At 32.9% G+C, this 22,624-nt stretch overlaps 1 protein-coding gene across 8 annotated transcripts in view; it reads left to right on the forward strand.

Moving 5' to 3' along the window:
• The window catches only part of LOC106067583 (rootletin-like), an 80,533-nt gene that overhangs the window by 51,909 nt on the left and 6,000 nt on the right, over positions 1 to 22,624 (forward strand). For all 8 annotated transcript variants that reach the window (XM_056008194.1, XM_056008199.1, XM_056008201.1 and 5 more), the window contains 29 exons: positions 62 to 150; positions 329 to 467; positions 1,288 to 1,508; positions 1,641 to 1,707; positions 1,871 to 2,007; positions 2,170 to 2,421; positions 2,914 to 3,041; positions 3,415 to 3,578; positions 3,830 to 3,953; positions 4,196 to 4,302; positions 4,940 to 5,077; positions 5,554 to 5,737; positions 6,455 to 6,624; positions 7,307 to 7,486; positions 8,172 to 8,368; positions 8,573 to 8,748; positions 9,057 to 9,242; positions 11,393 to 11,511; positions 11,960 to 12,085; positions 12,788 to 13,003; positions 13,466 to 13,688; positions 13,789 to 13,991; positions 14,457 to 14,577; positions 15,883 to 16,046; positions 16,502 to 16,681; positions 18,015 to 18,155; positions 18,547 to 18,686; positions 19,650 to 19,779; positions 21,566 to 21,766. In XM_056008194.1, coding sequence (XP_055864169.1) covers positions 62 to 150; positions 329 to 467; positions 1,288 to 1,508; positions 1,641 to 1,707; positions 1,871 to 2,007; positions 2,170 to 2,421; positions 2,914 to 3,041; positions 3,415 to 3,578; positions 3,830 to 3,953; positions 4,196 to 4,302; positions 4,940 to 5,077; positions 5,554 to 5,737; positions 6,455 to 6,624; positions 7,307 to 7,486; positions 8,172 to 8,368; positions 8,573 to 8,748; positions 9,057 to 9,242; positions 11,393 to 11,511; positions 11,960 to 12,085; positions 12,788 to 13,003; positions 13,466 to 13,688; positions 13,789 to 13,991; positions 14,457 to 14,577; positions 15,883 to 16,046; positions 16,502 to 16,681; positions 18,015 to 18,155; positions 18,547 to 18,686; positions 19,650 to 19,779; positions 21,566 to 21,766 — 4,623 coding nt within the window. The remainder of the gene's footprint in view (positions 1 to 61; positions 151 to 328; positions 468 to 1,287; positions 1,509 to 1,640; positions 1,708 to 1,870; positions 2,008 to 2,169; positions 2,422 to 2,913; positions 3,042 to 3,414; positions 3,579 to 3,829; positions 3,954 to 4,195; positions 4,303 to 4,939; positions 5,078 to 5,553; positions 5,738 to 6,454; positions 6,625 to 7,306; positions 7,487 to 8,171; positions 8,369 to 8,572; positions 8,749 to 9,056; positions 9,243 to 11,392; positions 11,512 to 11,959; positions 12,086 to 12,787; positions 13,004 to 13,465; positions 13,689 to 13,788; positions 13,992 to 14,456; positions 14,578 to 15,882; positions 16,047 to 16,501; positions 16,682 to 18,014; positions 18,156 to 18,546; positions 18,687 to 19,649; positions 19,780 to 21,565; positions 21,767 to 22,624) is intronic.

Here is a 22,624-nt window from a genome sequence, read left to right on the forward strand (position 1 = left end):
GAGAACTACTTCACATTTCAATGGTTCTTGAGGATTATTATTTTTTTTGTTCACTTACTAGGTGAGCCTTGAAAAGGAGCGCAGTGAAAAGATTTCCATCGAGTCCCAGTTGAGAGATAAACTTAGAGAGGTCCATGATTTGCAGGACAAGTGAGTTACCCAAAAAAATCTATTCTGTGTAGGGTTATGGTGGAAGACTAATATTTTAGTATTAAAAACTTTTTTTTTTCTAACTATTGTTTACATTTTTATTTTCTGAAAATTTGAGAAGTTTATAAGTTTTTTAGTTCATTTCAAAATGTAAAGAAAGATATTGTTAAAATTATAGGATTAATGAGCTGACCATGAAGAATGAGAGATTGAATATTCAGCTGGAAGAGAAAGAAAAAGCCATTGTTCTGATCCAAAAATCTCTTGTCCAGTCAGAGAAAGTAGTGGAAATACAAGAAACTGACACAGCCAGACAGGTCTGTGCATGTGACTTTTAATATTTAAACTTATAATTTGTTGTTTTTTTTTAAATTTCAGGTTATTTTACAAATAACATCTTACGCCACCATATGTAGTCCTTGTGTTAAGAAATGTCTTTGACAATCAAACCTAGTGGTATAAGATAAAATCTTCAAGTTAAACTACTCTAATGTTTTGTTTCTGCAAGCTTTAGAAACTCATGGATGGACTATTTACTGAAATGTTGAGCTTTCTTTTTGAATATCTTCACCTATCCCTTTATCTGTTAGACCTTTGGGCCACCATACAAGATCTGTCGATCATGTTTCTCCATTCCTCTCTTTCTTTTGCCTTGGATAAAAACTCTTCTCTTCAATGACTGGCCCAACCATTCTTTAATATTGTCTTCCCATCGCTTTCATTGCCTGCTGTTATATTATCGATTAGGATGTAAAAACAACACTGCTGTTTAAGTTACAACTCCATTTTATTGACATGACAAGAAATTGATAAAACTAACAAGAGACTTTAATACACACTGATAACATACTTGAGAAAAACATGTGAGCACGTGAACATACTGAACAGTAGAACGAGAGACAAGTAAACAAACACATACACAACATACATAAACATAAATACACATAATTGTAACACCTGCCTTCTTTAGCTTTTTCCTGGTTCTGTTCCCTGAAGGAAGGTCTTTGCAAGCCCTGAGGACCTTGTGATAGGTCCATGGCTTTTTGAATATAGGTCGCTTCATATTGGTCTGACTATTTATTTTTATTGTATTGCCAACTTGAGCAACAGTAACACTCATTGCGATGTCTATTTTAGGTCCGGGAAGAAACTGAGGCTCTACATTGGGCTCTCCGCAACATTGCTGAAGCTGTTATCAATGATGCTGACCAGGGTGCAGAAGATGAAGAGAATGTTGCTCCAAGAAGAACAGCATCTCCATCTTTCAGAACATCCTCAGTCTCGCCTACCAGGTCCAGGTCACCTTATGGTCGCCTGAGGTCACCGCACCGTTCTCCTTCACCTAAAACTAGATCTAGGTCAGTGTTTGAATACATGTAAATTACTTTATTATGTGTTAGCAGCACAGTTAATTGATAGTTTTATTTCTTTAATTTGTGTGTGCGTGTTTGTACACTTGAAGAGTAGATTCATATCTTATGTTTCTCCAGATCCCCTGCTTTCGCTGATGCCACATTTTCAGCTGTTCAGGCAGCCCTTAATAAGCGCCAATTGCAGGTTTTTTCATTTTTTTTCTTATTATAAATATGTTTCATTGTTTTATTATAATATTTTTTGAAAATATATAACAGAGTGAAAACAAAGTTATTTGATAACATTTCTTATTTAAAAAAATATTTAAAAAAAAATATTATCTACTACCATTTTTTTATCCCTTTAGGTTTCAGAGTTAAAGGCCAAACTAAATTCAAGCCGAGACCAATCAGTGTCACTTAAGAAGACCATAGAAGATGTTGTGAATGAGAAAAAGAGAATGGAGATTATTATCTTGAATCTGAAGGAGGATCTAGACATTGTGTATGTTTTAAATCTGAGCATTTTTTAAATTCACTTCTTTATTTGTTTCTATGAGCTAAAAGTCCATGTTTTGTAATTCAGAAACCACTTTTCATGTATTTGTTTGTTTAAAGAGACATAATAGACAAAGAGCGCTTGCCTATGTGTTGTTGTTTTTTATAGTCGCAGGGAGAAGGAAGACTCATCCCGGGACAGAGACCGCATTAAGACTGCCCTCAGCCAGACTGGAACGGAGAAATCTCAATTGGAGCGTGTCCGCCTTGAGTTGAACTCTCAGATTGAAGAGCTACAGAAAGAGAACGAGAGGCTTAAGTCTGCCAATGGTGAGCTCCAAAGGACCAGAGACAACTTGGAAGATGACAAGGAAGATATCATAAAAGATAAAGATCGTCAGGTCAAAGAGAATGAGAGATGGTAAGAGATCTACATTTATATTTTCCAAATCTATTAATTTAAACCAGAGTATAAACATTTTTTTTATAAAATGAAAGACCACTGACCTATATCAATATATATATATATTATATTATATTATAAAAATTGAAATACTTTAATTAGCTTTAATGTAGGATATAAAACAATCATTAATGGGAAAGACAAAAAGTCTTTAAAAATATTTTTACCTTGCCACTCAGTCAATAAGAGTGAGTATTAAAATAAAATGAAAATTATGAAGCTTAATTTCTGTGAAGTCTTTCTTCAAAATGTGTTTTCTGTTTTGTCTACCATTGATTATTTAAAAAAAAAAGAACATTAAAGTGATAACAACCCTTGAAACATGTTTAATAAAAAAGTAAAGTATCCCATTCAAACCTAACAATGTTAAGCGATAACGATCTTTTAAACAGGATCCTTGATCAATGAAAAAGTTTTTAATTATCAAAATGTCCATTTTTGTGGTTTCAGTCAAAAAGTGATAGAACAACTTGAGCAGAAAATCTCATCCGTCAGGGAAGAGCTGGTGGCCACCAAGGAAGCTCTCAACAGAGCCCTGCTAGATAAAGAAGTGTTAGATGCACAAAACAAAGAGCTAGGTGAGTTTTACTGTCATGTTCAGTGGGAGAGAGTCTTACTCTAGCCCTTGCAGATTGTTCCTTTTTAAAGAAGCAGCATTGAAAAAAATGTTATGCTTCTGCAATTCTTGGTAAAAACAAAATAATGAATGTTTTGCACAGTTCATGTACATTTCAATGAAATCACATTTCCTTTTATTGAATAAATAATTTTAATGGGTGATAACAATATGTAGTTTTTGGTAGATTGAAAAACACTCAGAATATTAAAAACATGTATTGGTGTTTTTAAGTCAAAGTCTTAGCATTAGGTATATTTATTTCCTAAAGAGTAAAGCCTTACAAAAATTTGACTTTCAGCTTTAAAGAATGTTTCAATCATTGTGTTGTGCAGGTGATTCCCTGTCTAGGTCTGAAGTACAGAAGGCTGAGATAGAAGTGGAGATCAACAAACTGAAGACTGACGAGGCCACACTCAGAGATGCTCTGCTGAAACTGCAAGCTCTAAATGAAGGACTGGGTCAGGACAAGATTGAACTCAACAGAATTATTCTTCAGGTCTTTGCTTGCACATTTTTATTCAGCGTATTATATTGTAATCATTCTACAACTGTTTAATCACTCATAAGACTCATTATTTATAGTTAAAAACTGAGTAAAGAAAAAAAAATGTGTGCTTTGGCTGCTTGATTGATAAAAAAAAGATTCACATGCAATCTTATCAGGTTCTATGTCTAAATTATTATAGATTTCATTGAAAATATTGCACAATAATTGTATGCTAATGCAAAACAATTTGGGCTGTTTAGCTTGAGGCTGAGAAAGCCTCACTGTATGGGGAGAAGTCTGCCTTGGAGCAAGAGAAGTGTGGCATCAGAGAGGAGCTTGTAAGAGTGGAGCAGGAAAAAATGGATCTGGATACAGAGAAACATGGTCAGGCCTATTTATATGTATATGCAATCAAATCTCATTATATCAAGCTTGTTTATTAATAATCTGTTGTTGTTTTTTTTGTTTTTAATTTTATCTTTAGTCTAAGACACTTCACTCAAGTAACATCAAATTAGCTTTTTTTTTTTAAAACAGTTTTGAACTACAAAGAGGCTAAATTACTAGTAGATTTGGCATTGTAGTTTTGAAATTCTTTTCTTCTGATTGTTTGCTGCTTTTCAAAGGTCTGAACCACACTTTAGAGTTGTCAGAACTGACCAGACAGCAACTAGAAGATGAAATTGTCCAACTGACGAAAGATAAGCAAGAGATCATTGCCCAGCTCAATATGGTAAGTACAAAAATAAAGTTGTTGTTTTTTTTGTTGTTTTTTTTTGTATGGTCTGTGATAGTAATGTTGAAAGAAATTTGAAAAAACGAATGCATTCTTCTTTGTGTGTAATTACTTTTTATTAAGCTATCAACAATCTTTCTAGGATGTTTGGTGAGTCTGTAAGGACAGTTTCATTTAACAAGAATCCATGGATACAATGAAACAGACATTTGCTAGCAGACATACAATAAAATTAAACTCTTGTTGCTTAGTTTTATGGCTTCCTGTTTCTTGACAAATGAAAGAATGGGGTCAAACTCTTTTGTTCCCTGATCACAGATAGTGAGATCAATAATAAAAATCAATATGATCTCTGGATTGATTCCTATGAACAGACTCAAGCATTACAAACGTGCTCATCTTGGCTTTTCTTTTTATTCCTTCACTCTTTGATCCATTGTCTCTTCAAGTCATGTCTAGTGAATAAGTGAAAATCATTCTTGCAAAGTATTTTTTATAAATTCACTAATGTATTTCTTTTTTTTTTTTTTTTTTTTTTAAATGGTATGTGTTAAAACTGATACATTTATTGACATTGTTACATGGTTGATTCTGTTACAAATATGTTGTAGTGTCAATGTGTTTACTTTGACAGTTGTCAAGACAGAAGCATGCCTTGGCTGAGGAGTTGTTGAACTCTAGAAGAGATGTAGATAAGATCCAGGTGGTAGTGGAGCGTCTGATCAAAGACAAAGAGATTCTAACTCAGGACAAAGGAGAGCTTGTTGTACAGGTGAGAGTTGGCTCTCTTCCTCTCTCAGACTCTTTTTGCTAGTTTTTTTTTTCTTTGTCTAAATAACTAAAGAATATAACAATTAATTCCTTTTTTTTTCTTACTTGTTTTATTTGAATGGGTTTTTTTGGGGTACAAAATAGATTTTTTTTCTTTCCATGAGGGAAGATGGGTCTAGTAAAATAATATCTTTTGAGTCAGGCTAGATCAATATTTAATGGCTTTAGATAGATAGCAGCCTGTTTTGCTTTGTGTCCTTCCGATCTAGATGTATACAAAAAGTGTGTTTATTATTTATAGAAAGAAAAAGAATTATATTCTCTTAAGGTTTTTTGTTTGATTATTGTTGACTAGGCTGGTTATAGTGATATCAGATGGACAGTTTGACTGGGAATGAGCTGTATGTATTGATATCTTGATTACTTTAGGAAAACAACAAAATGTTAATGTCTGTTGCAATGCCATTACTTTTATAGGTGACAGCGTGTGAGAGAGAGAACAGGCAACAGAGTGAGATCATCTCAGCCTATGCTGCAGATAAGGACAGCTTGGAGAGTGCTCTTTATGAAGCCCAACAGCAAATCAGGGAGCTGGAAGTGAGAAAAGGTCAGCTAGAGGGAGAGAACCAAGAGCTGATAGTCAAGAAAGAGAATCTTCAATGTAAGTGTTCAAATAAATTTATGTTGTTTTTAAGAACTGAAGGTACAAACTGAAGTAATACTTCTGCTTTAGTTTTTGTGCTTTGCAACTAAGACCAGTGTTACTTAACCTTTTTTTTTTGTTTTTATTTCAGCCATTTATTCTTTGGTTAAGTTTCTGATGTTTACATATTCCATTGTCAGTCCTTTTACTGATACTGGAACACTATAATATTTTTTCATCCACCATAAACTAAATTGAGCAATAGGCAAATAAGATCAGTTTGAGCTATTGAGCACATAATAAGGCCTTTATTTGAGTCTGAAGATTAATGAGTGCAGTATATCACATAGTTTTTAGGCAGCCACAGCTGCCACCTTCATATTTTGCCTCTTCCAGTGCATCCAGTGATTGATTTAGGTTCTCTTTTTGACATCTACACCTGTCCTCTGTAGTGGATTTTCTTTTGGTCTCAAATTTGTATCCCCACAGCCTTTGTAAGAAATCTCCAGATTTCTTGTTCAGAAGCTGCCTGTTGCCAGGTGCTCTTTTCTTTGTCAGTTAAAATAAGTTGGCACCTAAGCTGGTCTTTATAGAGCATATAGGTGAATGACAGATAGCTGAACAATTCTAAATGATGATTAAAGATATGGAATAATATAGTGTTAGTCAATCATTTAAGTCTCATTAAAAAGTATTTTATATCAATGTGACATGAAACTTTAAATTTGACTTTAGCTGAGGTTGCCAGGCTGGAGAAAGAAAAACTGACAGATTATGAACGTTTTGAATTTGCCAAGGCCAACCTGAACCAAAGAATCCAACAGCTAGAAAGAGACTCACAGTTGGCCTTGACCCAGGAGAAACAGGCCCATGAGGAAGATGTGGAGAGACTGACTCAGGAGAGGGTTAGTATAGGGAAGAGCAGAGGGCTTTGTCAGTACATACCTCATTAATCTGACTAGGAACATGTCATCTAATTCCACGTATTGAATTCAATAATATAAATATTGCAGACTGCAGTCGTAAAATAATGTTTGGTAATATACAAATGAAATGGCAATGGAATTATCCATATTTCATTATTATTTTTGTTTAATTTAACATTCTTATTTATCTAACAAAATATTTTTTTAAAATTAAATAAAAATTGCAAAAGAAATGCTGGTAAATATTTTAAACATAAATGCATGAGAGGAATTTAGGGCAAATTGTTATAATTTAATATTTAGTTTAAGTTGCATTCATTTATTCAAGTACAAACAAACTTTTTCCTGCCTCATACTGTAGCATTTTGTATAATTACAGAAACTTAGTATTCCTATGTATAAATATATTTAATGTTTTTACATGAGAATTTTAGTTCTTCATGGCAATCAATTTAAAAAAAAAAAATTCTTAAAATATTAATAATAAAACAAATTTGAACAAAAATATGAAAATTGTCTTAGCGGTGATGATTTTGGTTTCTCTACCTTTTTAGAAAAATAAAAATGCCATTCTGATTAGATTAAATGAAAAGGCTTATTTGAAAACTGAATCTCAACATCAATCTAGAAGCTCTTTGCATAACTAAATTTCAATCTTCAGGATAACCAAAGAACAGAATTTGATTCTGAGAGAGACCGTCTGGTTCACCAGCACGCTGTGGAGAAAGAAGATTTGACCAGCAGTGCAGAGAAGCAGAAAGAGGAGCTGCTAGAAGAGCTGGCGTTGCTCCAGAGAGACAGAGATGATGCTCTCCTGATGGCTGAAAATGATAAGCAGCAGGTAAAACAAAACAGACATCAAAACATTCACACAGCTGTTCAGATGGAAGGAATGAACTGGAGACCAAAAATGTTCTTGATATTTCTTTTTCATCTTCAACTTTTTTTGGCCTTACTTTTAGATGCAATTTTTAAAGGTCAAGTAGTGACAGATACTACAGTTTATATCTTTCCCATTGAACAACTATTTTTGCATATCCTGAATAAATTCTAGCTTACAGTAAGATTCAAACTAAATAATACTTGGCTCATTAGTAAAATTACCACTTGGTCTTTTATTTCCTAAAATCTGATTCATTGTGGTCATCATATGTCCCTTGACTTTTGTCATAAGGGTTCTGTGACAGTTCATGTAACTAAATCCCTCCACTTTTCCTGATCAGCAGATGTTCTTAGCAGGATATCAAGAGAGAGGCTGGTCCATTCTTTTATGTTATCCAGCCAGCTTTCTTTTGGACGACCCTTTCTTCATGTACCCTCCACTGTACTTTTGATAATGAGTGATTTTTGACATTATGACCAAACCAGTTCCACTTTAATCTTTGGCTTAAGAAAGAAAAAAGTAAATTGTATAAGTCTTAGGGCTATTAAGAAACCTTACTTTTATTTTTCAAACTATTTTAAGAAACTTGTCAGCCTACATATACTTGGTCATATTGATGCTGAGAGACATTCTTTCATTGTAGGTGATTGCCCTTCTAGAACAAGAGAAAGGACTAGTCCAAGAGAAGAACATGGTGTTGACTGGAGAACTCACCCACCTGAATGTTGAATATGAACGTTTGAAACGTGAATCTCAGACACAACATGAGCAGGACAGAAATGCCATCAACAACCTGCAGAGTGAACTCAAGAGCTTCAGATCTCAGTTTGAGGAGACCACGTATGTTTTGCTATTGCCTCAATCATAATTATATCTCTTAACACAAATTGTTATCCTGGTTGATTGTATAACAATACTTTAGTGTTCTTTTCTGGGACAAGCTATATTTTTAGGAATACATGTATTTATTATATTTAGAAAAAAAAATTTAATATTTTTTAGCTGAATTATAAATAATTTTCCTGTTTAACATTTTTTGTTTAGTGAAGCCCATGAGAGAGAGGTCAAAGAACTGACTGCACAGATTAGAGAACTTGTCCGACAGAGAGAAGGCCTTCTGAGAGAGGTGGCTGAACTGAAAACACAACTTAAGTTGGTAGAGGAGACCAGAGATGCCATCAGAAGGGATCTCATAGATGCCAATAGAGCTATCAGAGAAGGTTTGAATTATGCAACAATATTTATTTAAGCAGTTTGGAAGATAATTTTTATGTTTTAGGAAGGAACTTCAGTTGTTTTTTTTTTTTTCCTATCTTCATTTACAAATTATTTAGTACTTTAAATTCATAGACAAATACAGAAAAAAATGTTTTTTTCTTGCTCAAATTAAATCTGATTTAAGTTCTATTTCCTTTGAATAAAAATAATTTACTCTAAATGAAATAAAATATAAAGTCTATACTTTTTTTTCAAATCAAGAGTAAAAAAAAATTTATTAAAAATATTGTTTGTGAATGTCTGTGCTCAGCTGAAGAAACCAAAGAACTGCTACGCCGTGAAATTATTGACACCAAGAGGGCAGTAGGTGAGGAGACCAGAGAGAAGGAGCTGATCAGCAAGACAGCAGATGACCTGAGGAACAAAGTGAAGAAACTAGAGTCTGACAAGTCAGAGATGGGACGCCTCATCCAGGAAGCAAAACAGAGAATTGGAGGTGAGTTATCTAGAAGGAAGAGTCAACTAAAGAATTCATTACAAATTGAGCGTAGTCTCCATGGATTTAATATTTTTTAAAAAAGCTGTTCATTTTTTTGTGATGTTGATTAGTGCTTAGGAAACCACTTGTTACTGTCACATGACATAATTATAAAATAATGTATGCTATTGTAAAAATTGGATGGAAACATATTTTTAAAATATAACTATTAGACAAAAATGTATCGAAAGGAGATAAACTGACAGGCAGGGTAAAAAAAATGTGTTCTTTATAATGTGTAACAAAGTAAATCTCTCAATGTAATTAATGTAGTAGTCTATGAAGAGCAATCATTTTCTTCTTAAGTAAAACTTTTTTAAAAACTCTGTATCACATAAGCGCAAATTTGATTTGAGTTCCAATTTACTTTATATAAAACAGTTTTAAAGGCTATTCTATTTAGGTGCTTTACCATTACCTTATCCATACATGTTATATACATATAGTTTTGGTGCTTAGTTGAAAATATATTTTAGATAAGATAAGATAATTTTTTATTGATCCAATCAAATGGTAATTCAGTTTGACTACAATTGACAACCTCAGCATAATTACTGTACAATAACAATATAGATGCAAATACGAACAAAATTCACACACATTCTAGAAAAGATCAGAGCACTCATTCTTATACATTTCCTGTTTATTTATTTTTTAAAATTTGCATGATACAAAAATATATACATATATTTAAATCGTTTTATTTATGATGCTGTAGTAATGTAGAAATAGGGTAACTTGTTGGTGATGTACTAGCTGTGAAATAGGCTGATGGTGTCTGTTTACTACTAAAACTTTATTGAATATTGAATTTATTTTGGGGAGGGGTAAAATTTGATTTAGTTTATGATTTAAAAATACAACTACTTGATTTAAAAATATATCTGTGAATCTTGTTTCATTAGTAAATGAATTATGATGGCCAAAAGTTTTGCTTTGTTTTAGTTTTTTTTTTTTTTTTAATTTCTTTTCAATCTGATGAATGAATTTTTATATTAACATTTCCAAGAGTTGTTTGGATCTATTTCTATACCACAGTAGAGCTTCTTTGTTATGATATTGATTTCACTCTTTCGGTGGGTACTGATAGTGATAGGTCTGGTTACAATTATATCTACACTCTAAGGTGACACACTTCCATGGTTTCAGATAATAGTATTTGAAGACATTAAGCTCTGGGTATAAACTTTTGGTGTCTGCTACCATAAAGATTAATGTCCCCTTGAGTTCTTGTCCCTCTGTCACTCAATGAACCCATTCAAGGGGAGACCATTCAATCAAATGAGACATGTTCAGACAGGAGATTGAATGAAAATGAAAAAAAAAACATGAAACAAATATTTGTATAACCAAAGAATGTGGACTGTGTTAGATTTAAAGGAATCTTAGTTGACAGTGTGTGATATTTCTGATGAGAATAAACAGATATAGATATCTTTTATGAAGTAATGTCTGTATCTTATAAGATAAGATGTTGACATTGACTTAAGAATTTTTTCACTATCAGAGGAGCATAGCTGTTGCAATGTAATTTTCATCAGAATATTGAAATTCAACATGTGTTCATATCATCAATAGATTTATTCAATAAAGAGGATTGTTATAGTAATTATTTCTAATTATGGATACAACAGATTTGTCTGAATAAGCGTTGGCTTTGGAGATTTCTATTTTAAATAATTTCTTTAAGAAAAAAATCATTTTCTGGATTTAATTTTTTGTTTTATAGGTATGTTCTACCATACAACAATTGTACAATTATCAGTTACTTTCTGCTGTAAAATTTATAATATAGTAGTCAACTTTGAAACCTATGTTTTATTAGGACAGACATTTGAGCAGACATGGTTTAAAAAAAGGACATTCCCAATGGATTATTAACTATAAATAGTTCATGTTTTTTTTCTTTTTTTTAAAGTTTCATTGGCTAAATGAAATGTTGAAGCTCTTTCTACTCATCTTGAGTTTCAATTTGTTAGCAAATGTTTTTGAAGGGTTGTGGAAATAAAGAGGAAGAACTCATGTCAAAGAATATTATTGAATTGTCTGAAAAACAACTTCGGCATATTGAAATCTGTATTTTTTTCACTATGTGCTGTTGTTTTCAGTTCTTAATGAGCAGAAGGCTGGCATTCAGAAAGAAGCTGCTGAGCTGCGCAACAACCTACGTGAGGTGGAAAAAGCTCGACTCGAAGCCAGGCGTGAGCTCCAGGAGTTGCGTAGACAGGTACATACTTTCTTAGATCTGTTTAACTTATCATATTAGCTATTGGTCCTTTTTATGATGTGCCTAACTATGCTTACACTATACTTATTGTAGTCCAATAAAAAAAAAGGCACTTAATTAAAAATCTGGAAAAAAATTTTTTTTTCCATATTAACTCAGTTCTTAGTGACTATCTAGTGTTGTCAGGGAGTAGTTTCATTGAAATAGCAAACCTCATGATACGCTCGGTCACAACATCATTAAGTTTTTGACTGCCAGTTTGGCATAGGATTTCTTTGTTTGTGACCCGACCTCTGTAACTGAAGCCAGAGAAATTCAATTTATCTTTTAATAATAATTTTGATAATTTAGATTTTTTAATTTAAAATTTTTCATACTCTTCCAAAAAAGTAAAACCCATTTTACTAATGTGTAATATTTATAGAGTGTGTCTTTTGTAATAAATTAGATCAAAATGTTGGATGGTGAGCGCAGCAAATTAGGCAAAGAAGTTGTGGAGCTGCAAGTCAGAGTAGCTAGAGATGAAGAAAAAGAAGAGGAAGCAAGGAAAACATCTTTTGATCTGAAACAGAAGGTAATGATTCAAGGCTATTAATTGGAACACTATTTATCAGCTAAGTAAATACACAATTTGTCTTAAGTGAATTTAGGAAAACATTGGTTTGAAATACACTTATTTTCTGGCAAAATAGCTGAGTTTTAAATGAATGGTGGCTTTGACTCTTGCTTGAAACAGGGCAAATTAGTCAGCCGACTAGGGCCTCCAATTGGTAGGGCCTCCCTCAGGACCAAAAAACAAATTAAGAATAAAACTGAGAAACTTGGATCAGATCTCAAACATAGTTGAGCACTATGACTCCATGTTTACTATTCTAATTCTGTCTCTACTGCGAAAATTGGGATACATGAACTTTGGTGATTTAGATATAGACACTAGCAGGTTTTAATAAATTGCAAAGTTGTATTTTTTAACTGTTTTTAAGTGTTTATTTCATTTAGGGCCACCAAATTTATTGCTTGAAAGATATACCTTTGACCTACTCAAATCAAACAATTACAAATTAAAAAGTCATTAAGACAAAGATGTTTCCATTCTGTTACTTGGACAAAAATGTCTATTCTGTTACTTGGAATGAAAGAAGAAAAACGAGAAAAGAATCAGTTACAGTGGATATCAACATTAAAAACAAATAAACTATTTTTTTCTCTGATAAAGGAGCTTTAATGTATTTATATATTGGCTACTGAATGCCACTGTTATTCATGGAATTCTTAGGTTGTAGAAACTGAAGCTTCCCGTGAGGCTTTGCGTAAAGACTTGGCCAACCTCCAGCGCAAGATGGCTGAACTTATTGATGAGGCCAGGATGAAAGAGAAAGACTATCAACTGGCTCTGGAAGACAGCCGCAGATCTGAGAGAAAACTGGAAGACAATAAGAGGAATCTGGAGATAGCCTTGGACAATACCAATGCTGAAGCTGGAGAACTTAGAGTAAGTGAACAAATATTATACCAAAATAATAATAATACAAAATTGCAGCATAGTAGAATAAATATTTACAAATGTAATCAGAAAACTGGAAGAAAAAAAAGTGTCCTTTCTTTCATGTTATATTTTGTCTGATGGTTGTTTGTACAGTGTGTCTGTTTTGTTTTTTTAATTATTTTAGAAAGAAGGAGTTAATTTTTTGTTTAATATGTTTTTCTAATTACAATTTTTAACATTTTGAGTAAATAAAAACTGAACACTACACTCCATTATTCATTTAGCAACTTTGATATGTTTGTGTCTATGTAAAGTGTTAATGGAAACATGACTACTATAACACATCACATAATCATTCAGCATTTACTATTCAATACATCATTATTATTACACCATATTGATATTGTACTCATTTTTTTTTAAATTAATTATCATAACTTTATTTATTTATTTTTTCTCCTCTAACAGCTGAAATTAAGTGGGGCTGAAGGAAGAGTTAGTGCTCTTGAGGCTGCTCTGGCCAGACTAGAAGGCGCCAAGCGAGATGTTGAGTTCAAATTGAACAGCATTGTTTCCAGCCTACGTAGAACCATTGGCTTCCGTATGGACATGCCTAGGTCTAAGAGCCCACTTCTGTCCAGATCCCGCAGTCCCTCACCGAGAAGATCAAGACCAACATCCCCCACCAAAGGTAAGTTTCCCACATTTGTTTTTAATGAATGATAAGCCCTGGGCTGGATTTTAAAATATGACATTGTAATTAACTTTAAAAATGTGTGTTAATGCTTCAGGTTTTGACAGCACCTATGCAACTACCACAGAGGGCAGAGGAAGCCCCATTCCACGCACTGGCTCACCACTCAGGAGTGGAAGCCCCTTGAGAAGCAGAAGCATGAGCCCTGGCCGTCTAGACTGCTCCGATGTTGACCCTGAGGCTGTACGCGTTGCTCTTCGTGACTTTATGTCTCAGCTGGCTTCGGCTGAGAGAGAAAGGGTACATATTATTTAGCATTTTTTTAAACTTTGTAATAGTAGCTTAAAAAGATTATTTTTCTTCCTTTGTTAAAATTATTTTTTTTATTAAAGATATTGAAGAATTTCTAATAACTTGAAAATAATATATGAGTTCTAAAAAGACAAAGAAAAGTGCCACATTTTATCAAAAATCATTTATTTCAAAAATGACTTTAAGATATTATAATTATTTTCTTATCTTATAAAATACAGGCATTACTTAAAAAAAGAAGATGATTACATCCTACGCGTCATGGATCTAGTCCATGTTGACCAATGACTTAAACTTTGCCAAGTCATTGGTTTTCCTGGCTGGCTCAGGCAACCCATTCCATGCTCTAATAGCACTAGAGAAGAAAGACCAATTGTACAAATTTGTCTAGCATATGGAACAAAGAATGTGGCTAATTAAATAACAATAGTCTATGCTTTTAATTATTGGCAGGACGATGCCTTATCTCAGATACGAAGCTTGACCACTCAACTGAAGGATATCGAAGAAGAGAGAGAACGAGTGGACAATAGACTGATGATACTCCAAAAATCTCTTGGAGAAGCCGAAGAAGGTAAATGCATTTAATGTGTATTGGGTCAGTGATCAAGCATTTCTTTAGGTTGGAGAAAACCTACAATAGTAACATAAATGTTTTTTCTTATGCAATAAATGAGTAAAGTGGAATTAGTACAAAAATGTCAAGCATATTTGGACAGAAGGGATTGCCATCAGCCAATACACTTGAAAATAAAAGGCATATTTCTACTTAGTATTATCCTCCTTCCTTTCAACAACATTTCAGTATTTTTTTTCTTGTTTCCAATATTCTCTCTGTATTGGCTGAGTTTTAATGTGTACAGTTAACATTTACTGTAAATGTATTACCATACTATGTCTTTATATAAAAGTGATTAATGCCTCTTGTTCTGTGTGCTCTTATTGCTAATGGGACTTCAGAGTGGGTAGGTCTAAGTGATTGTGCTGCCTTGCATGTCACTGTTTTACTTGGTGTTTCTTTGCTTGTTTTTCACTTCAATCTCATCACAGATCAAACTTTTTGATAAGAGATTGTATTAATAGAAAGAATAGACTAAGTTTTTTGTTTTAACAGGATAATTCCAAATCTTTGTAGCTTGTGAATGCCAGTATGTTAATAGTTTGTTGAAATAATCTTGTAAAAAATTTTTTTTTAAGTTACTGGAAGTTGTTTACTATCAAGGCTCAAGCATGATGTATGAGTGAATGGTTTAAAATTGAGTAGCTTTTGTTTATTTCACACATTTTTCACAATTGTTCATTTCACCAAAGCATAGAAAAAAGAAAATCCAATTGAGTTAAAAATATTTTTTTTATGTGATTTTAAGCCAGCATTTCTCAAACTGTGGAGCGTGTGAATGAAATTTTGTTCCTTCAAGGGGGTTGCTGAAAGTAAAAGTTTGAGAAACACTGGTTTAAGCTTCAGGGGTGATACAGCATGAGATGGTTATATATTTATAAATTTTTTAAAATTTGCCAATGCTCTACATTAATTAGTCTAACATGTCAGTCTTTTTCTTTTCATGATCACATTATTTGATTACCTTGTATTTTATCTTTCCTCTAAAAACTTCTTTAAATATTTATTAACTATTTTTTTAACATTTTACTACTGTATTTATCTTTTTAATTTTACACAAATGCTAAATTATACAAGTTGTTGAAGCTTTTAAAAAAAAAGTCTATGAATATCATTTCTTAATAACTTATAATATAACTTATAACTCCAAAATGAGTAGGAAAAAATGTATTATGTTCAGTTAAAACTTTAACGATGTTTTTAAACTTATTTAAATAATTTATACTGGTCAATTAAAATTAATCTTAAATTTCTTGTCAGGTAAGCGTGACATTGATGGACGCTTGGCATCCGCCCAGACAGCTCTTGTACTACAGGAAGAATCTATCCGCCGAAATGAGCGAGAGCGCAAAGCCTTGACTGACAAGGTCAACAATCTGGAGAGATCTATTGCTTCAGCTGAGTCAGAAAAGAGACAATTTCAAGTAAGTCCAAGAGATTGGTCCTTTGAAGCATTTATTAAGGTCTTTATTACCTTTCAATAGAGATTACTATCACAGATATTCCCTTTTTTGTATACAATCAATTTGAACAATTTTTGTTAGCTTCCACTACCTTTGTATATTTGCCAAACTTTTTTTTAATGAAAGGTGATTATTTAACATTAGTTAACAATTTTGTAAATGAATATAACATATGTAATTCTTAACCAGTTTTTATTTAATTTTTTTATTTCGCAAAGATCTAAAAGAAAATTAGGAAGAATTGAACATAAGTATCTTTTTTTACAGGTTGAATCTTTTGTTATTAAATATTTTTTTTACAATTACCAGTTGACCTACATCAATTTCTTTATATTTGTTCTCATCTGTTTCATGTCTAAGAATAAACAAACTCATTAAAAGTTAATATTATGACTACTATGATCATTTGATGACAGGAAAAGATTTCCAAGTTGAAGCAAAATGAGTCCAAACTAGAAGAAGATAAGAAACAGCTAAGGATCTGTTTAGACGAGGCTGAGAACAGATGCACTAAGACTGAGCTGAACAGACGAGCATTGGAGGGAGAACTCCAAAGACTAAGAATGGCCATGAATGACAAAGAGACAGAGAATCAGGTAAGTGCTGTCAACCAGTAACCATTAAATAAAAGTCGATAGTTAAGACTAAATGTTGTGTGTGGCAAGCATATAGACTTTAAACAGCTTCAGTTTATTCAAAAGCTCATTTAGGACCTAAAAATATGTATTGACCTTTTGGGATGAAAAATAGAGAGAAAAAAAATTATGAAACAATTACTTTAAATATAATGAGAAAAAATGTTTCCTAGAAATTGACTTTTTAAATTATTTTTTTTTAAATAAAAGATAATAGTTTTCTTTTAACATTACAACTTGGAATATTTAAAAAAAAAATGTTTGAAAACCTACATGGCATCACTCTTTTGCATCTGGTTGTTAAATTACTCCACTTTGATAGGAGTGAAAACTTGTGATCAGTTCCAATCATCCTTCTACTGGCAGGATTTAGTCAAGCCATTGATCTAGGGTGTATTGATTTCTGTGAAGTTGTCTGTCAACGATTCCACTAGTATTGTCTCCCCTTTCTCTCTGATCTTTCAATAATTAATGCTGCTGACAGTGTTGAAGGTGAGGTTTAGTTTCTATTACCTGAACTGAAAGCTTCTAGCCAGACTAATGGATACCCCAATGAAGTCATTTCGTGAAGACAACTTTTCTCTGTACTTTTGTTTGGAGGTAACATAAACACTTGTATTGAATTTAATCACAGCTTATTTTATGTACTGAATAAGGGGATACAGTCGTATAAAGTGTAACAGATTTTACTGCATAACTTCTTTAAATGTGAGCACAGTTAAACAATTGTTTTATGCATTGAACAAGTGAATGCAGATTTCATATGCATAGCTTCTCTACAAATGAGTATTAAGCATTTGTTTATGTTTTGAACAAGTAATAGTCGACCTGTTACATATAACAGAATTTTTTACTTCGTAATTTCTCTAAATTTGAGACAAGCTAAGAATTTATTTATGTGGTGAGCAGGTAAATGCAGTCTTGTCAAATTGAACAGATTTTACTGCATCTCTTCTCTACATGTGATCATGGCTAAGTATTTCATTGCTGGTCTGAAAATCTCAGGTTCAAGCCCTAAAGAAATGATAAATTTTACTCAAAACTGACAGTAGATGCTGTCCCCTGAAATCAGCTGTGAATAAATATGAGCTGTTTGTCATTTGACTGGCTATTTAGTGCATCCACTGTTAGCTACATGGTCACCATAAATAGGAGTTGTAATTTGGAAAGAAAATTGCTTACTTTTTAAAGTTTCCATGACATAAATTTGAAACATTCAAATGAAGTCTGTGTCATAGATTTGTTTTCAAAGGCATGTTTTCACAAATATGTTTTCTCTTCATGCAACAAATAGGTTCTTCAAGACCGCACTGAAAGTCTAAGTAAACAAATACAAGACTTGGAATCCAAGGCTCAAAGTCTCCAACTCACAATTGATAGGCTAAATACAAACTTGGCTAAGACAGAAGAAGAGGGTCATCAGAGTAAAGATAAGGTGAATAGCTTAGGCAGACATTTTTTTTTTTTTGGTGGAGAACTTTGGGTTGAATTATAAAGTTAAAATTTTGTTTAAAAAAACAAAAACAACTTAGTTCACTCTATACCATAATCCTTTCTTTGTTCTTCCCCCCCCCCCCCCCCCCCCCCCCCCCCCGATTATTTAAATAGAAAACTTTTTTTTTTTTACATACAGTGTTCTGTCTATGGACATAGCTTGCTATAGAAAGAGATAAATATAGATTTTGTTCAAGGGGTTTTGTTCTTGGAAGTTAAATGTAATGTATAATTTCTTAATTATATTTTTCATTTATTGGCTTTCAAGGTGCAAACACATTAAGGGTCATTTTATATTAGTACTAAATGTTATAAATTTTATTCCCATTTAGGTGCAAGCTTTGAATCTCTCCTTGACTGACAGCAATGCCATGATCAATGATCTGGAGGAAACAGTGACTAAACTTCAGAGAGCCTTGACATCCAGTGAACATGACCGACGTGTCCTTCAGGAGAGACTAGATGTTACACGGTAGGCTGGATTATTAGTAGAACAAAAGAATAATGTTGGCGTGGTTTGCAATGAAGAATATAGATGATACTGGATTAAAATAGTAATCTCAAATATTTTTTTTTCTCTTGACATTGTTAGACATCTATCATTCCAGTTTTATTGAATAAAGGAAATTTGTCCATCATAATATAATCAACCCAGTATGACTTCTCCTCTCATCCACAGAAGTTTTAACATGTTAAAGATGGGACTTTTGATTCACCCATAATTTATACTGGAGTATACAAATGGATTAGTTTTATTTTTTTGTTTGAGATCATGTATAAAAGTCTACAAGATCAGATGATTTCTATGCAGAACTTAACTTTGTGATTAGGAACATAAAATAATGATCCTGTTTGGGAAGATTAGTCAAAGGCTTAGAATTAATTAAGTCTTAGTAAATCTATCATTGAGACCTAGAAATTCAAAGGACAGTTGCAGTAGAACCAATGTGGCCTTTTGCTAACAATGGTATTAAGTGGTTAACACTGCAACCATTTACCTTTGCTGTCTATAACAAAACTCTTTGTGAGTGTTTTTGGGTTTTAAGGTATGCACTTTAGACTAGTGGCCCCAAGTTTAATTCTTGTTTGCCATTATCCCATGGTGGTAACAATCTTTATCTTAAAGAAAAAACTGTTTGAAAATAAAAATCCCAACATCCACCTGGATTCAAATCTGGTATCTTTGTTTAGCAGATTAATCCTCTACCATAGGGCCCTAAAAAATTTTTGTTACTCAATTAAATTAGCATTCTTTTTCTAAATAGCTTTTAATATTTAAGTAATTTGTAAATTACAAATAATGCAGAAATAATGGTTTTCTGATGTGTTGTTTAAAGTGAAAGAAGACATGTACATATGAGTTGTTAAGACTGTTTAGTGGGTGAGTCATGAGGAGTTCATTGCTTGGTCTAATGTTGTTTTTTTTCTATTGCAGCCAAGCTGTGAATGAAGCCAAGAAACAGAACCACAACCTGGTAGAGCGACTACAAGCTATCCAGAATGATATGGCAGCTACTGAAGTTAGATGCTCTGAATTGGAAGGACAGATTAGACAGTCCAATACTGTAAGTACATATTGTAATACATTGCTATGACTTTTACATGAATGAAGGATATTTAGGAAGGAAACAAATACTTTTTTTTTTTTTAGCTTTTTTAAGCTTACATCCCGAAAATTGATGTGGAAATATTAGGCAGGTAATCTGTTACACTATGTGGAAATATTAGGCAGGTAATCTGTTACACTATGTGGAAATATTAGGCAGGTAATCTGTTACACTATGTGGAAATATTAGGCAGGTAATCTGTTACACTATGTGGAAATATTAGGCAGGTAATCTGTTACACTATGTGGAAATATTAGGCACGTAATCTGTTACACTATGTGGAAATATTAGGCAGGTAATCTGTTACACTATGTGGAAATATTAGGCAGGTAATCTGTTACACTATGTGGAAATATTAGGCAGGTAATCTGTTACACTATGTGGAAATATTAGGCAGGCAATCTGTTACACTATGTGGAAATATTAGGCAGGTAATCTGTTACACTATGTGGAAATATTAGGCACGTAATCTGTTACACTATGTGGAAATATTAGGCAGGTAATCTGTTACACTATGTGGAAATATTAGGCAGGTAATCTGTTACACTATGTGGAAATATTAGGCAGGTAATCTGTTACACTATGTGGAAATATTAGGCAGGTAATCTGTTACACTATGTGGAAATATTAGGCAGGTAATCTGTTACACTATGTGGAAATATTAGGCAGGTAATCTGTTACACTATGTGGAAATATTAGGCAGGTAATCTGTTACACTATGTGGAAATATTAGGCAGGTAATCTGTTACACTATGTGGAAATATTAGGCAGGTAATCTGTTACACTATGTGGAAATATTAGGCAGGTAATCTGTTACACTATGTGGAAATATTAGGCAGGTAATCTGTTACACTATGTGGGAAGCTTGATGAAACTTACTACATTCTTTTTGTAGTTTAATTTTCACTCCATCAATCCAGTATTTTTCATTTAAACAATGGCAATGAACAGCTTGCAAAAGTTGACAACATCTATAAGGAACAGTGACACCAAGAAGATGATTGTTGCCATACTAATTTGTAAATGAATGTCCCAACAAAGAATATTCTAGTCTGGCTGTTTGCATTTTTTTTTTACATTTTTTAAATTACTTTTTTGTAAAGCATAGTCAGCAAACACCACACAGCTTGAATCTGGATGTGAACTGAAACCCTCTTGTTAGGTAGCTAAGTGGTTTAAATGCTTTTCAGCTACACTTAAAGAATCAATCAAGCCCTGAAAACATACAGGCACAAGGCAAGAAGAAGAAAAAACACATTCTTATTCAAGAAGAAAGAAACAAAGTATAAACTAGAGGAAAGCACTTTTTCTTGAAACCTAGTAGTAGATTGGTAGCTTAACATAGATGGAAGGATGTACATCTACACATTGTTAGACAAAGTCAACAACAATATGTATATTCATTTTATTTTAGGAATCTCTTATCAGCTACAGGAAAGGATAATTTTATTATATTATATATATTGTAACAAAACATTTTTAGGGCGAAGTGTTCTTTTGAATCACATCAGCTAAGTCGATAGAAGGACCATGACGCATGGGCCACCCATAACCCTTCATCTAAAGCCCAAAAATGGGCCTTGGAAACTCAGGTGCTGCTGTAAAGCGGCTAAAACAACATGGAAGAAACCAAAGCATGTGACTCATCTTGGTGCATCCATTGTTATCCGAGACAGAAGGAGACATATATATATATATTATTACTTTTGTTAGTTGTTCACAAATATTTGTTAAACTTTCTTAGATTCTAGAACAAAGGAAAGAAGCAGAGCAAGAACTGAATCAGCGCCTTCAGAAAGTCTGTGCAGATAGACAAGCTCTGCAGGAAAGAGTCGCTTCTCTTTCCAGAACCCTTGGCAGCATTGAGAATGAGAAACGTGAGATTGAAAGGTCAACTATGAGATTGGAGAAGGATAAAACTGCTCTCCGCAAGACTTTGGACAAAGTATTAGTTTTAATTTACATATATCTTAGTTTGAAACAAAAAGTATTAGTTTTAATTTACATATATCTTAGTTTGAAACAAAAAGTATTAGTTTTAATTACATATATCTTGGTTTAAAACAACATTATGTTGGTCTTATTTCCTTATAGGTTTTTTTTAGTCATCTTTCTGTAGTAAATAAAATGTCTAAAGTGTTAGTGAAAGATATGTGTACTTAAGTGCAGATTCACACATCTACTTTTGCAGGATCATTATGCATTAAAACTGATTTCAACTTTGAGTAATAAAAACTAATTAACATCCTTTATTAAGTTTTGAAATATTTCATATAATGCTCATTTTCAATGTGTTTTTTTAGGGGTTTTATGACAAATGGTAGAGAGATACCTGGTTCAATGGCAATTTTGTTACTTGCAAATGGTTCACTTGAAAATGGGTTCACTTATAACTGATTCACCAACAAATGGTTCACTAGACAATGGGTTCACTTATAACTGATTCACCAACAAATGGTTCACTAGATGATGGGTTCACTTATAACTGATTCACCAACAAATGGTTCACTTATAACTGATTCACCAACAAATGGTTCTCTAGATAATGGGTTCACTTATAACTGATTCACCAACAAATGGTTCACTAGACAATGGGTTCACTTATAACTGATTCATCAACAAATGGTTCACTAGACAATGGGTTCACTTATAACTGATTCACCAGCAAATGGTTCACTAGACAATGGGTTCACTTACAACTGATTCACCAACAAATGGTTCACTAGACAATGAGTTCACTTATAACAGATTCACCAACAAAATGGTTCACTAGACAATCGGTTCACTTATCACTGATTCACCA

This window comes from Biomphalaria glabrata, chromosome 13 (genome assembly GCF_947242115.1).
Source record: "Biomphalaria glabrata chromosome 13, xgBioGlab47.1, whole genome shotgun sequence".
Lineage (NCBI taxonomy): Eukaryota > Metazoa > Mollusca > Gastropoda > Planorbidae > Biomphalaria > Biomphalaria glabrata.